The sequence below is a fragment of the Rhea americana genome, unplaced genomic scaffold (assembly GCF_003343005.1).
Source record: "Rhea americana isolate MKP2758 unplaced genomic scaffold, rheAme1 scaffold_62, whole genome shotgun sequence".
Lineage (NCBI taxonomy): Eukaryota > Metazoa > Chordata > Aves > Rheiformes > Rheidae > Rhea > Rhea americana.
The window spans coordinates 3,230,560-3,246,890 of NW_028186779.1; the positions used below are offsets into that span (position 1 = coordinate 3,230,560).

General features: G+C 37.4%; 1 protein-coding gene across 4 annotated transcripts in view; it reads left to right on the forward strand.

Moving 5' to 3' along the window:
• Positions 1 to 60: 60 nt before the first annotated feature.
• Positions 61 to 16,331, forward strand: part of GLI3 (GLI family zinc finger 3) — a 213,438-nt gene continuing 197,167 nt past the window's right edge. For 3 of the 4 annotated variants that reach the window (XM_085320223.1, XM_085320225.1, XM_085320226.1), the window contains exons 1-2: positions 298 to 510; positions 13,150 to 13,312. In XM_085320223.1, coding sequence (XP_085176349.1) covers positions 13,189 to 13,312 — 124 coding nt within the window. In that variant the 5' untranslated portion in view covers positions 298 to 510; positions 13,150 to 13,188. Of the gene's footprint in view, positions 272 to 297; positions 511 to 13,149; positions 13,313 to 16,331 lie in introns of those variants that run through there. The other variant, XM_085320224.1, reaches the window with a different exon arrangement.

Here is a 16,331-nt window from a genome sequence, read left to right on the forward strand (position 1 = left end):
AGCGGGCCGGCCCCCCGCGGGCCGGCGCGCCGCCCGGGCTGTGGGGGAGCCTGCGAGACGGGCAGCGCGGCTCCCCGGCAGCGGCCCGCGCTCGGGCCTCGGCGGATTTTCGCAGCGCCTAACTTTGAAAGGTTTGGGGAAAGTGGATACTCTGTTATTTTAATTAGCCCGTAAACGCGGGTTGTTTACACAATCCGTGTGCCTCCAAACGAGCTCGCTGGCGCTCGGCAGTGCCCAGCTCCCAAATCCTCTCACCACGTGAAGAGAAAAGGTAAAAGGAAATCCCCCCCCCTGCCCCGCCAGCGCCCGATTTTTTTTTTAACCCTCTGGTGTATAGTTCTGATCCGGTCCTGTGGGTACAGTGTTTGTGGCCTTCTGCCAGTTTGTATGTAGATATATTTATGTAAAACGTTTTCTCCCAGCTCCTTGCCAGCTGTTCCACATTTTCCAGCTGCCACTTCAGTTTGAAATGATGGACTGTACGGATCTCAAAGACCCTTTTAGTCAAAGGTACGGATAGCTGTCCACTTGATATACAGTGTCATGTTTTAGAGGGTGCTTAACTAAAGGAGTATTAGGTAGCAATCCATAGCAAAATATTCAGCACCATCATGCCTCTGCTACTTTCCACTTGATTTTCAAGGCTTAATTACCATGATTTTTAAGCTTCAGCATGCATACTTCATTCTTTTGTGTGTGCTGCAGAAAAAACTTAGAAGCAGAATTCAAAGGCTTTGAAATATTTGGCTAATTAACGAACATTTTTAAGAGGGCATTACTGCCTGTCTCTCTCAGTATGGTGTTGATATCTATTTTGAAACTATTTAAGTTAGTGGAATAGTGAGAAAGCTCTGGGTTTCTCTGTGTTACAGAATCATTTTTGATTCGGGATTCAGAGAGGTTATGGATTGAAATCTTAAAGAATTGGCCTTAAGTAGTTTGAGTATTTGTGCAGTTGCATTGTAATTTGGAAAGGTGCCTCACTGATTGATTCCTATAATTATTTCATTTAGGTCCTTTATTAATAATTAATAATGATCTGGCAGTTTCTTAATTACATATGTCACGATTATTTTGAAGGAAGACGAATGCTGTGTTTTAAAAGTAAAGTAACCTTAAAATGTAAAAATTGCCCTGTCCACACCATAGTGTTTCAGTTGAGGAAATATATATTAAAAGTAATGGTGAATGAGTTTCACAATGTAAACTGTAGTCAGCCTCCTGAGAGTTTGTTTATMTAATGAAGGTTTGGGTTTAACTAGCTAGTATGTAAATACTTTCAGTTTGGTGTATAGCCCCATTAAAACATAAATAATAGTGGCTATCAGAGAAGTCTGCTTTAAAGAAGAAGATTATTTCTATTAAATGGAAGATTATGTGATTTTGAGTGAGTAAGAAGAACAAGTAGGAAAAGGACATTCTCAGTCCTAGATACAGTCTTTTTTTTAAAGCAGAAATGGAAGTAAAACTATGGTTTAAGGTATATGAATGTATGCACTATTGCATTCAGATGATTGCACATGTTTCTCAGTATTAAGTTCTGTTTTCCAAAGCATTTCCGCGGAAGTATTAGAAAACAAAGACATCACCTGCATTTTCCTGCCTAAATGGAGTAATATTTTTGGCTTGAAAATATATGCCGTGGCTGCAAAGGCAGCATCTACTGGAATAAGTAGCCTTCATTTGTGAAAGATGCATATTTTCAAACACAACTTGTGTTTTTGTAACTAAAAAATTAAAGTACTGATTTTTATAAATCATTTCCATTTATTTTGGAATTGGTGTTACAGAAACCAAAATATTAAAGCTCTCTGCTTTGAAATATCAGTATAATTTGGCCATTTTGCAAATTGCTTATCAAAAAAAATAGGTACGTTTGATACTAACCTCTAAAAGTTTCTGTTATGCTTCCTGCCTCATTTTTGGGAAAGCTATTTCATTACCTGCACTCTGCAGTGTGTTTGAATTTCACGCTGTGAATTCGAGCAAGGAATGGCATATTTTTTTGTTTGAGTGTCGTGAAAAGTTAGTCATCTTTTCCTGATAAAGAATCTGATGGTTATTAAAGCAGGATTTATTTGGAGTTATGGAAGGAAACAGTTTAATGATCAGGGTTGCATGCACTCAACTATATGGAGACAGTAGTGTACAAAGAAAAAGCAGACTTGAAGGAAAAGTGAATCAATGAGTCATGAAATCCTCAGGAAAACCTTAGTAATGGAATGTTAATGCTTTTAGACTATAGTAGATTATCTTAAAAGTCAGACTTTTCTTCTTCATGCAATTGTTGTAAATCCCTAGCTAAAGAATACTTTGAAGAAGGCTTTAGTTTTTCTGGCACTCATATTCTGTAGTCATTCTGATTGTTTTGGAAGATTCAAGAAATTTTCTGCCAACTTGCAGTTAGGCAATTAAAATGCTAAAATGGCTACAGAGGAAGCTTTTTATTCAACAAAAGGTTCAGCTGTAATAATGATTTCAAGTTGTCTTTTAACCATGGTTTTATAGACATCCTCCCTTTAGACTTTGTCATTTTTATAAGGGAATTGATTTGTTATACTTTAAAATCAAATAAAATGAGACAGAATAAACAAAAATAGGGCATGGGTGCTGCTGCAAACTTTTCAAGTTCTTTCAGTATATTTTTCATCTTTACTTTTATTTGATAGGTCTGTGAAATAGAGCTGTAGACTGGCAAAGACTTTAAATGAAATTTCACACTTTGATGATTTTTTTTAACTTTGATATATTGACAGCAAAAGGAGCTGCAAAGCTTTTATATAACTTGAGCAGTAACGCCAAGCAGCAGTCAAACGTCTCTATGCATTTGTGTTTAACTGCAGAAGAAAAACATGTCCATGGGCAGTAGAGGGTTCTTATCAACTCCCTAATCCCAGATCCCAGCAAACCTTGAGGGCATGCCTCAGATCTTGCTGAAATCATTGTAGACTCTCACAGTTTGCAGATTAAATATGCTATGTGTTCCTGGCTCCAACAACAGTTTTATGAGCTCACTAAGCTTCCTGTTTTAAGATCCTTTTCTGAAGTTTTTAGGAGCTGCTAAAGGCGATGCTGTCTAGGGCAAGTGGTACTTGTTAATTTAGAGACACTTTAGATATTTCATTCTGTCTGTAAAAGTAGCCAAATTTGCTATTTTCAAATTGGAAGTCGGCTTACACTGAAAAAAGGCCCCTTAAAGAGTGATTCTGTTGTTTTAATGTGTTTGTCAGTACACAAGGTTACGAAGTTTATATGGGGCTTGATTTGTTTTATGGGAGCTTGACTTTGACTAGGCTCTTTAAAATGAAACTTTCTCAGTTGTAATTCTAAGCACAATATAGCTTTTAGTGCATAATTTCTGAGCCTCTTTAACCAATTGTATTTGTAGCAGCTCATTAAACATACSTTTGAAGTTCTCATTCTCCTTTAAGTGGCAGAGGAGGGAAAATGTATTCTGCTAAGGGTGAATTTCAAAAGTGAATCGGGCAGTTAACCCTGGGATTTGTTGACCCTTATGAATGAGTGGTGTTACACCTCAAATTCTGGTTCTTAAGTTCTGTTCTATCTGTTAAATAGTTAATTCTTATATTTTATTCACTGTAATCATGTTTATGTATTTGGTGTAATAGTTTTAATTAAAAGGAAAATACTTACTGTCCAACAACGTGTTATGTTATTCCCAAGAGAACTTGAGCCAATTTTGTGCTTAAAGGTTATTCAATGAATGAAATTTTGAAAGCCCATTTGTCAAGGTATTGCACGGTTTCTGTTAGTTTTCAACCCCCAAATTCATTGTCTGCGTGGCCCAGTCATTAGTCATCAGTGTATTAGTGCTGCCTTCAGGCAATGCTGCCCAGCACTTCTTCACACCATTATAGCTCTAAAAGTGTACTCTGCAGACTTGTAGAATTACTGCTCTGATTTCTGCTTGGCTAGTTTGAGGTAAGTCTCCTCCCTACCTTCCAGCTCACGCTAATCCCTAGTTTCTTTTAAGGCTGCTTTCTGCAGAGATTTAGGGGAAAACTTYCTTAAAGATTGCACTGGCATCATACTGTGGGTTTGTTGTGGTATACGCTATACATATAAATTGTACCTGCATTACATTGAAAGTGTATTAAATTGGCTGCTGATCAGAAGAGCTGGTTTGTCTTTCTTTTTAAGAACAAAACAAGAAACACGATAATACATTGATCTTTACAGATACTGGCATTTTATTTAGATTACAACAAGGGACTGACTAATTGAGACAGAATACATTTTTCTCTAAATAGTTGCTGGAATTGATAACGATCAGAATCCAGTATCAAGAGATCTGTTTGAATGATTTTGATAGCTGAAGATTCCACTGTACTGTCAGTTCTCTTTGCGGTGATTACCAGGAGGAATATTTTTTTAATGATGTTCAAAATACTGCTGTATTTTTATGATAGAATATCTGCTTTTTAGATTGGGGCTAAAAGTCTTAACTAACCTTTTGATGGGTTGGAGCTGAACGTTCCCCCAGCTGTGTTTGCTATTTTGTATAGATTTCTGTTTTCTTTGTATACAAATCTGTTAATGTCAAGAAACTCAACTGCATGTGGAGTACTTCATCCAGCTGCCGAGAGAATGAAGCCTTCATTAAATAAGACGTATGAATACCTTAAATCGAATAGTCAGAAACAAAGATCAAGCTAGTGTCACTTCAATACAATGTCTGCTACTCTGAACTATGTATATTAAAATGAAATCCTAGCACTACAGATTCTTAAATAACAGGACATGTGGTTTGGTGTGGTTTGTCTTGGCATTTCAATTCAGTATGTCTGTTTTTTTCTTGGAAAATAAGACAGCTGTGTAATTCTTTGATGATACTGTTTGAACAGGGACACTGGGCTGTGAGGTAATTTATAGTGCAGCAGTTCAGCATTGTCCTGTTTTGTCAAGTTTCTGTAACTTGACGGAATCTTGGTGCTGTTTTACTGCTACTATGAGACAGGTGTAAAACCTAAAATAAACTTTAAAGGCTGAAGATAAAGTTTTATAAAGTACCTTTCACACTTGAAGTTCTTCTTGGATACATAGAGCTTTCCTAGCTTTTTCAGTTGTTAAAACATCTGTGTTGGGTTAGAACGTGAAATTCTGGATCAAGGCATCCCTTAACCTTAAAGTATGCTGAGTAGGTAAATAGGGTTCCGGGAATAGGAATTGTGATCAAAAAATGGCACTTCCAGAAACACTCTATTTGATTCCTTTAATCTTTTTTTTTTTAATGCTAATTGTCAAATGTGGAAGTCAGTCTTTTCTTTAATTTGCATATCATAAAACAGAAAGGTTTTGGAATCAGAAGATGCATTTTTGCAATAGATGTGCATTCAATATAATCTTCCTTGAGCTTAGTGCCTGTATTGATACATAGATCTAGTTTTGAGTCTAAGGAGACTTTCATCTGTTGGGATTAATGAGATAAAGCAAAAGTCTGAAGAAAATGATCATACCATTTGAAATCGCATTTAGTGTTAATGCTCTAGATTAGAGTATTTCTGCATTTTTCTATGACAGTTGTTGTGATTTGTTAATTGATAAGTAAGTCATAATATAAAACACACCCATCAGAGGTACTTGCAATTTGTTCTACCAAGCTGTTTGTGGAAAAAACTGGCAAGAAGGGAAAGGAAAAAAAAAAAACAAACAAACATGCTATATCCTCACCAAAGTGTTACTAGTGCTAATAACAGTATCAGCAGAGGAAGTCATAGGGTTTGTTATCAACACAGCAAGACTTACTGATTGTCTTCCTTTGTGGTGTATTCCCATTCTTKCAAATCCACATCATGAATACTCAAAATCAGGTTTCATAAAACAAGTGTTTTATAGGAGGAAGTTACTATGCTTGTTATTTAATTTTGTTCTGGATTTAGTACTACTGAATTCATGACGACAGGTATAGGCAAAAAGTGAATGCAGATTTGGTAGGCAGATTTTAAAGTTTCTCCATTTATTTTAACTTACTGCTATACACAGTAAAGTCCACAGAAGTTACCTCCCCTCCCCTCCCCTCCCCTCCCCATGGTAATTCATTTTCAGCTAATCTTACTTTGACAAAATAATTAAGAGTTTTTCCTGCTCTATGGTTTGAAGCATTACGTACTTGCAGAACTACAAAACAAGCACTAACACCGCATATTCTGAATTTTCTGGCAATATTAGACAGTTTAATTGGACAGGAGTTCTGATTTATAAAGGGTAAGTGCATTACTATTTTTAAGCCCCCTCCAATATATTCGCAATGTAGAGACTTAAAAATATGTAATCTTTTTATTAAAAAAGAAAAAACAGTTATGGGCTCATACCTTTAAAAAAAAAATTCTTTGCATTGTCTGTATTTAGATTTAGATAGGTCAAAGTTAAGACAGAAGGAGTACAAGACCATATGATTGAAAATGCTGAATGGACTATAAGTTTTTACCTCAGAAAATGCATAATATCTGAAATTTAAAGCTTCTAAAATATGTTGTAAGTTCTGGCCCTGTGACCCTCAGCTTTGTAATACTTGTTCCCAAATAGCTAGTTCTGCTAAGGACAGAGAACAAGGCTTTAAGGAAATAAGACAGTTTGACCTGAATCCATTAAATTTTATTCATTAAATTCTGTTTGCTGGATAAGAAACTAAGAATCACTTATTTCCCTGTAGAAAGCTGTTTTATTTAGATATAGGGTTTAATCTGTTGAAGTAATAGTAAAAACATTTAATTGGAGTTTTACTTAACAGCTTTCTAAATCCTGTAGCAGAAGTAGAGATAATCTACTTGTAAGGATATATGGGTGACGTGTATTAAAAGCAACTGAGGTACTGCTTTAGTAGAAAGTGTTACTCTGATCTTTATTGATCCTATGATAGGTGCATGTTTTAAAATATTTATAGAACTTTTAGTTTATCAGAAAGATGTAAAACAAATATGATTCCTCTGGAGTCTAGCATTTATTACACTTGAGCAGTAGTTCAGTGTATTCCATAGAATCATTTCTCACTTAGGATCTTAATCATGGGGATGATATTAGTACTGCTTTGCCTAGCTGATTGCCTTTGTGTTTGTGATCCTGCATTATTGTTGCCACAAGCTATTTAACCTATCAGGAGCAGATCAGATCATCATTAACCAGGCTTTAGGTTTAGTTCTTTTCCATCTTTATAGGAGGAATAAATCAAAGGAAAGTAACATACAGGAAAAGACAGCAGATAGTGATGAATTTGGAAAGACTGCATTAATACATTTGTGCCCTATAACTTGGGGTATTTTTTTTAATTTCAGGCCACAAATCTTCCTATCTGATTCTAGCTCTTTTTAAAAAAAAATTTACTTTGCATTTCAAAACAGATTTGTAAGAAATATATTAGTTGCAGCTAGCACCTTTATAGATCATGGATGTACATTAAACAAAGATAAGTATTGTGAAGTATTAAGATTTTCTTTCTTTTTTTTCTAGCAACTTACAAGTTGGATTTTATTGTATTCTGTTGTATGTAGTGGGTCTAATACAATTTTTTACTCAGTTTATATCAGATGCATTCGCTGTGACCAGTTGGGTCAACAGCGAAGAATCTGACCAAAATTTGCCTGGCAGCAGTTAATGGAGGTTTCGGAATTCTGGCTTAGCTCACAAAGAACTGAAAAAAAGATAAAACTAATGAAAAAAAGATATTTAAACTAATTCCTATAGCTGTTACAAGAATGGTGAGGTATACCAGCGGGTTAATGTTGCCACTGGAAGTTATTTATTGAAATACCTGAGCTCTTGGGTGTTTTTCAGCAGGAACTATCATGGGTAACTTTTTGAATGCACCTTTGCCAGCATGTTTRATGAAAAGCAATGCTGAAATCTACGTGGGTTTTTGAAGTAAACTATCTGTATCAAGCTTATATAAATCAATGTGAAATAGCTCTCATATAATAGCATAAAATAGTTTCATGCAAATTTGCATTTGAATGTATCTGAACAACATGGATTTTTTTTATCCTTAAATAATCCTAAAGAACAGTGTAACCAGTTTTGATAAAACTGATAAAGGGTTCTTTATGCTTGAGAGAGACTGTAATTTCCTGATTGTTCTTCATGCCTCCCCTTGTGTTTTTCACTTTCGTACAGTTGGGCTGTTTAAGATGTATTATATCCCCAAAGACTACATCCAGTGGTGTGGATCAAAGTGGTGCCTACGAACACCCCAAATACCCAGAGTCATTTCTGAAAAATTAAACATGCTATGTTTGCTTGCAGTCTGATTGGGGCACTCTGGTTGCTGATAGCAATCAGTATGAACTTCCCTACTGCTGATGTAATGATGATGAATGCTGTGACACTGCTATTTCAGACAGCTCTTCTCAGTGGATGCAAACCACTTGTTAATGAATCGAATGCAACTACAGCAGCATCAAGTAAAACAGGCAATTTTTTTTTTTAAAAAAGCTAACACGTTAAAAGATATCTCCTCAAAAACAGAAGAAATGAAGGCAGAAGAAGATTGAAGTTTGCAAGAAACATAAAACAGGCTAACATGCAGAACGAAAATTTGAGTTACTGATTTCTACCAGCTTATACCGAAGCAAGTAGTCCTGTTGAAGTCAGTGAGACTATTGGCATGAATAAAGATTTGCATGATCTGGCCTTTAAAACTAACTGATTCAATATAAATACAATAATTTAAAAATCTTAATTAAAAATCTAATTAATAAATCTTAGTTTAAAAAGAAGAGGAAAGGAATATAAAGCTGAAGATTTTGTGGAAAATAAAAAGTATATGTTCAGAAAGGGTCAAATTTCCTGCTGTTCTAGGGAGAGGGCTGCCCTGCTAATTTCAGTGTGGTGGTGGTGGTGTGAGAAAATGAACAGAGATTCCAGTCGTTCCCCCCACACACGCAAACCCACACCCACATGCGTGTATATAAGTATGATTACTTTCCACTGTTGTGAAGCACATTTTTTATAATCAGCATACACAGGAACTAGAAGGGATTATATAATTTCAAATGGCTTTAAAAGAGTTTTTTTGTATTTTAGAAATACTTTCTTGCCATTTGTTGACATTCCAATTAAAAGGAACAGTTTTCCTCATTTAACTAGCTTATTCCAGCAGCTTGTTCCTAAAAATTCTCCAATTTATTATGCAATTGGTGAAAGTTTGTTTATGCTTTAAAAAGAAGAGACACACCTGCAGGCAGGTTGCTGTTTTGAGAGGGATTAGATTTAAAAAGGGGATCTGGAATTAATTGTGCTGGGTTCAGGCTTCAGGGAAAATTACAAAAGGTTCAAGCATGGCTGAATGGGAAAAAGCCATGAATGTTTGCTTTCAGGAAGGAATGTTTATCCCTCTATTTACCTATGAAAGTTCAGGCTTTTGCCTATATACTCTTACAGCGTTTTCTTGCCATTCATATGCACATAGAGAAACTGGACAGCCAACAAATTCACTTTCTGATTTTTTGTAGGCAGAGCTTGTTCCTGTAGAATAGATACATATTGTTGCAGGCCTGGGGGCAGGAACAGGGAAGCAACTGACCCACATGCTTGGGAGAGCCATGTACACTATAAAGTAAACCACATCGTATTTTAATGTGAAAATCRTATCAGACTGGCTGATTTTCAGAATGCTTTTTGATGGGGATTAGCACCCAGTAGAAATAAATCTTCGTGTTATCCTGGATTTTTTTTTTTTTGATAGTTTGCAATTCTCATTTCAATACAATTTCTGAGAGAAAATAAAAGTTGCAGCCAAAATTAAGTAGAATGATTCTAGACAAACTGAGTTTAGTCTCTCAGCTCAGGCTTAAGTGGGTTTGTTAAAAGTTCGTGCTTGTAAAAACAAGATTTTGGGGGCACCATTTTGACTACCAGTTGACTGCCTCCATATCAGACATAGTTGACAACAACATACCAAAATATGTACCTTTAGTTGTTAGTCTTTCAGTCTCTCTAACTTCTTCTGCCACATGTTTCACAACATAGTTAATACCCCACTGGAGTTGAATTGCAAAGTGAAGTCCTGGAGCTGCAGAATTCTTACAGGCTTCCTGGGAACGTATGTTTGTTGGGAGAGGAGGAAGGAAGGCACAGGAGGTAACGGCTGCAGAGCTGGGGTGGTCAGCTAACGATGCAGCACACTGAACTGAATAAGAAAGTTTACTTTTGCAATGTGGCCTCCTCAGTACTGACAGTAATAAAAACAGGCTTCTATATGTAAACTAAATAGACATGAACCAGAACAGGTACCAAGATTAGATGTTTATATTAGCTCATTGCCAATTCTACGATTTTCTGACCAGAAATTCACTTTTAAGATGCTACCTTAGGCCTCTGTTCTGTACCATTGTCCACAGCCAGTAGCATAAAGCAGCAAAGTGATAGAAAAAGCAGTGATAAGAAATGTGGGATTATGTCCCCTAATCTTCCCTCCATTAAAGAAAACCCAAAACATCCCAGAAAAGATCAGGGAGAGAAAAGAGAATGGATGGACACCAGTCTGAGCAGCCACGTGTTGCTCTTGAATTGCAGATCATCCAAAGAAGCCATTTAGAAGATTAAAATTGAATTAACTCCTTAAGAGTACCTTTGTCTCCCTGCTTTTCTGGGCAGGGCTAGGATCAGATTGTAATGAAGGTACTGGCCTACCATGGTAGAGAGGGGATGGAGGAGGTGGAGGGGAGTGAGGGCTCCTTGCTCGAATCTGCAGAGAGATCTGTGTGGCGGGAGTTGGTGGAACTGCTGTAGATACCTGTCATCGTTTTCATGACCTTTGCCCAAATGTTCCATGCCACTCTGCTGGCCTTGTGAAGAGGGGATGAAGTATGTGGCTTCTTCCTTTCTAGCTGGCTAGAGAGTATAATTGTTTCCTTTCATGACTTACAGCCAAAAGAAACAGACTTGTGAAATGAGGACAGAAGAAAACGGGACAAATTCTACCCTCCCCCTCCAAGCTCTGACACAAGCTCTTTGATGCAAATGAAATCGCTGTCTGAACAGAAGACTTGGCTCTTAGAAAGCGAAAGACAGGAAAAATAACCACAACTGAAAATGTATAGCTTTGTTCACTCCTTCAGAAATGGCATGAAAATTAATCTTCTTTGAGACCATTAAATAACTCAAATGAGGATAATCAGAGCACAGGAGAGYACACTGATAGACTAGCTCATGCAGTGGCTGGGGGATGGACAGAAGCACTGCTTTACTTGTGTTTTGACTAGTCACTTGTTTGACTAGAGCTGTACAGACAAAATGAGCATGCTCTGGTCGGTGTGGGTGAACAGTTTGGGGAACAGTRCCCACTTCCTTTCCGGTTGCTGCCCACAGATTGGACTGAAAAGGCCGATGTGTATGGTAATTAACCAAAGCCATGGGTGCTCCTACCGAAAGCTGCGAGAGGAAAGAGGAAGATACCACATGAAAAGCTATGAAAGGTTCTGTTTACAAAGCTTGCATGAGAGCTCTCCTCAAGATTTGTGCATTGGTCGGTACAAGTGAGGGATGTAGAGTAGTGGGAGATCTCGACTGCTTTGTATTTGAAGACACTTAACTTCCTTTCAGCTTCTGGTAGGAAGTCATTTCACAGATCACAACAGTATTTGTAGCAGTTTCCCAGGTAGAGCTTAAAATCTTACATCTTCTGTCATGGCAGGCAAAACTTTATTTTTCCTGTTTTTAGCAGCAGAGAAACTTGAGGGAGGAAAGATGCCTTGCCTGAGGTTACACCAGTATATCAGTGGCAGGGAGTCTCTGATGTGTAGTCCGATACCCTGGCTATGCTGCCTACATAAATAATGATTCATTTCATGATTTGGCTTTTCTTTGATTACTGCCGTATAACAGTGAGGCTTTGGAGTGGTTTATTGTGCTATTAAAGAGAACTCCTACTAGGGAGGTGGGAAGGAGAAAGTTTGCTAGACAGCTGTGTTTGTGGTGAATTGGCTTTTTAGATTTTTTTTGACTGTCAAAATTGAGGAAACCGGTTGCTAATGTAATTAATTTCATTATAATTTACTTTGTGGCTTGTTTTGAAGCCTTTGTTTCTCAAATTCATTTAAATGTTCTAGAACAGTAGTGCGGTGTGCTTCCTTTTCAGGCCGTTTAGCTAATGACTGCAGTGACACTCAGAGTTGAAAGCATTCTCTTCATTTATTARTATTTTGTTGTTGTTGCACAGATTCACATTCAGAGCACCAAAGTGCTCAGGTACTTTGGTTCTAAGCATGATATATACTGAGTATTTATTATTTGTATAAAGCTTACTTGGACAGACTGGCACGTGTCAAGCTGCAGAGTGCAGCTTTGAAAAACCAGTTTTCTTTACAGCCAAAGATTGCGGTGATCTCAGTACCTTGAAGTGAGTACAGCACTAAGAATTTCACCTCTTTGGAAGTTTTGTGGGATTCTTAGATTTATGTCAGAAATGTGAAAGCTCTGAGGATAAGGTGCAGTCATCCGAGGGTTATAAAATCTGTAGATGATGCTAAAAATAGTAAAGAAAGACAAAATAACAAGACAGATACCTCTGTAGAGTTTTCCATTTTCAGAGTTCTCATGCAAAAGAAAATGAACTCATTATCTGTCCCTAGCAATAATATTTGCCTTTCCCTGTGGTTTTCAGGGTGTTGCTCCAGTGTTCTTTTGTTTGAGTTAGATTTCTGAACAAACAAAATGAGAGATGTTTACATGAGTTGGACAAGATGTAGACATAGACAGCATAATTCTGTTGCAGTGTGTTCGGATAGTGTGAATGTTGAAATTTAAATATTTGGCTTCTGTAGTCAACATAAAGGTCAGTGATTTCTTTTGCATTGTTCCAAACTGCTCTAGACATAGGAAAAAAATACTGGCTTTTTTTCCCCTGGGGTCTATTAAAACCTTCCAGACTTGAAAAAGGGACCTACTCGTCAAGTTGCGTAATAGTTTGTGATGCTGATTCTCTTTAAAGGCAAACATACTTGTCTTTAGTATTAGCATTTCCTTAAATTCCTCGGGAGTTCGTGCATGCAAACCTGATTTGGTGGGTTCCACAAATGGCCTGTGGAGTGCTAATACAGTTATGCTGCGATGTCTTCTTAGGTGAGAGATGTGACAAATTTTGGACTAAGCTTTTTAATAGTATTTAAAGTTTATGACTATTATTGTTTCATTCAGGTATTAGTACAAGAAGAGCTGAAGTAATGAGAAGTGATCATGGAGGCGCAGTCCCATAGCTCTACTACGACTGAGAAGAAAAAAGTGGAGAATTCCATAGTGAAATGCTCCAGTCGAACAGATGTCAGTGAGAAAGCTGTTGCCTCCAGCACAACTTCCAATGGTGAGTAACAGCAGGGATTTACTAGCAGCCAAACCTACAGTAATTTTATGTTCACTGCATTCCTTGTGAATTGAGCATTTGCACCTGGATCAGTGTTTGTTCTAAGGAAAGCCTAAAGAAAACAAACAAAGAGGGGGTGGTGGTGGAAAATGGTAGGATATAGTAAGTCTTTTTCTTACAGATGTTCTAATTTGAGATGTAAATGTGCAAAGTTACTTAGTATAGGAAGTTCCTGTTTTGAAGTTTGGGAAATCGTCTTGATTAGCCTGGCAGGGCTTGCAAATGCTTTGCATTTTGCCATTGATATCTCTTACACTAGTGAGATAATTGGTTATTACAAATGCGACAGAATTAGCTCTGTCAGAATTAGTGGCAAAGTATTTTTTTTCTTCTTTTATAAATAACCTTGTCCTTGCAAAAGGGCTACCCCCCCACCTCCTTTAAGTTCTTTAATGACTGGCCTCAAAACATCAAGTGTATCCTCACATCTCCAAGTTGTGAATGCATAGCTTGTAGATTTGCAAAAATGGAGTAGTTTAATTCTCCCCTGAGATTACCTCACTTGACAATTTTACATATTCTCTGCCTCTCCMGAGAGTGTGTAATCTCAACCTCCGCCCTCTCATTGTTCAGCTGAAGAGGGCTGAGTGTATTGGTCCCTGCTAAGGCAAAGCTCCCTTTACAGCCTAGGGAAAAAAATTGCTTGAAAAGGTGTGGGCAGAGTTTGGCACTGTGGATTTTGGTTAGAAGATTAAGCACCGGTCTTAGAATGATAAAGCACAAATCGTTGTAGTAAGCTTTACAAAGGGAAAACTGCTATCTTTTTCTGCGTGTTCTGGAATCCTGGTCTGCCCCTGGCGAAGACCTTCCTGTCCATCCTTTTTGCTTCTGTCATGCTCATCTAGTCTTTTGATCCAGGTCAGTTTCTCACTTCAATAACTTGAACAAAAGTTTGTGCTTCCTCAAATAAACATTTATTTCCAGGCAGAAAATATGTGAATCCTGCAGCCATACTTGAGGGGGATATCTTTGAGTCAGTAAAAATTAGATGACATATCCCAGCATCCTTCTCTGTGACTAGATTTAGATTCAAAACAAAATCAGCATCTGCTGACCTGGTAGTTGGAGTTGTTCTCCCTGAGAACATAGAAACCCTTTGGCAGCTCTGGAAAAAGTTGCAGCAGTTTTCTGAAGTATATAATACTAGATCCTCAGCTAGTGTAAGTCAGCACAGATCATTGCTGTCGTTAGAATTACAGTGCTGTACATTAGCTGAAGTGCTCCCCCATTGTATTTTTGTTTCTAATAATAGGATTTTCCACATTGGCCCAGCTTTTCAAACAGATGCATACACATATGTATATTCTTTGATATATCAGGGGTTTGTCTCAAACCCAATATTGGCGCATATCTCTGACTGTTTTGGGCTGGCTTTAACAGTATTATCAAATATTTAGGTAAGAWTGCTGAGAATAAAGCCTTCAACATGTCTATCCCTAATTCTGACACTGATTTACTAAAACCCTTGAGTTAAATCACTTCCTTTGTCTTTTCTAAGCTGCTATCAGTTTAATAGGAGTTTTGGTACTTAACTACTTGCTGCATCTAGGTGGTGTATTACTGCATGTCAGGGGCATGAAACTCTGAAGAGTTGAAATGATTTCTAAGTCTAAAGAGTGACCAGAAATTTTTGTTACTGTATTTTTCTCGCATAAATGGAATGAGATGCTAATGTAGTACATATCCTGGGGACTGAGGCTGCATTTGTTTGAGGTAATGTGTGATACCTTTATTTTCAATGGATAAGGTTTGGCCTTGCTAGGGTCACTAGGATTTCCAGGATTTGGATTTCTAATCTACCTTTATATATAACTATGCAAACAACTTTCCAGAGATGGCTCAAAGGGATAAAAACTGCATTTCATCCTGGATATGAAAATTTTTGCTATTCTGTGTACTCCATGGAGCATGTACAGAAGCAAATACCAATACCCAAACTTCAGGAATTTAATCATAGTGAAATCTGTTGTAAGATTTTAGAGTTTGCTTCTTGCAGATGTGACTGCCATGTTAATGAATTTTGGTTACAAAGGACCATTTGCATGAAAGCTCAGGCTTACATTGTATTTGCATCTTTTGTTCTTTAATGCTGAACTGAGTATTAATACATGAACATCACCAGTTGATATAAGACACCACTCCTACAAAATAGGCAGTTTTTGTTTGTTCATTGCCTCTTTTTGCAGAGGGCCATAGTAGTGTTAAATGGTTGTGATTTGCATTTGAATCCTTTGTTAAACAAGGTAAGATACCTTTAAAATTAACGAAAAGGCGGAATGATCCTTGTTGTGTTCGTCAGTGAACTCTGCTGTCAGTGCATATCAACATCTGCCTGTCATACCAATGTCACCTCGTAAACATGTCTGATATCAGTGTACTCCTTTCTGAACAACACATTAATTAGCAAAGTTTGCAGAGTAACGTATAGTTGAGTGACAGCTGTCTGAGGGGTGCTATGGAAACCAGCATTTCCTTAGTAGCTTTGCTGTCTTCTGTGAGGTTGCTAGAATGTGGGTCATAAATGGATTGAAAGCTGTTAGGAGTTTTATGCAAAGCTTACAATAATGAAGAAACAAAAAATCCCACCATTATTTCAGCAGTTCCCCAAAAGAGAATAATGCACTCAACAGCAGAAGCTATGTTAAAATGAACATCGAGTGTGGAATTCTTTTAAAACTTACGATGTGCAAAATATTTTTTAAGGAGCCTGGTGCAGACCTGTGTGCAGGACAGAGAAATTAGAGAAGATGAAGTGGAAGGACAGCTCATGTCTTAAGTCAGGCTACACAATGGAAGTTGCAGGGCCCAAACTTGTGTCTGCCTCTTGAAAGCATAGACTCAAACAATAAGCATTGTGGGCCATAGTTCAGATGTTAGCCACTTCTGCTGAGTTACTGTGATTACTTAATACAAAAAGATTCCTGCTGCACTCACCTAACCACAAACTCTTAATATATTG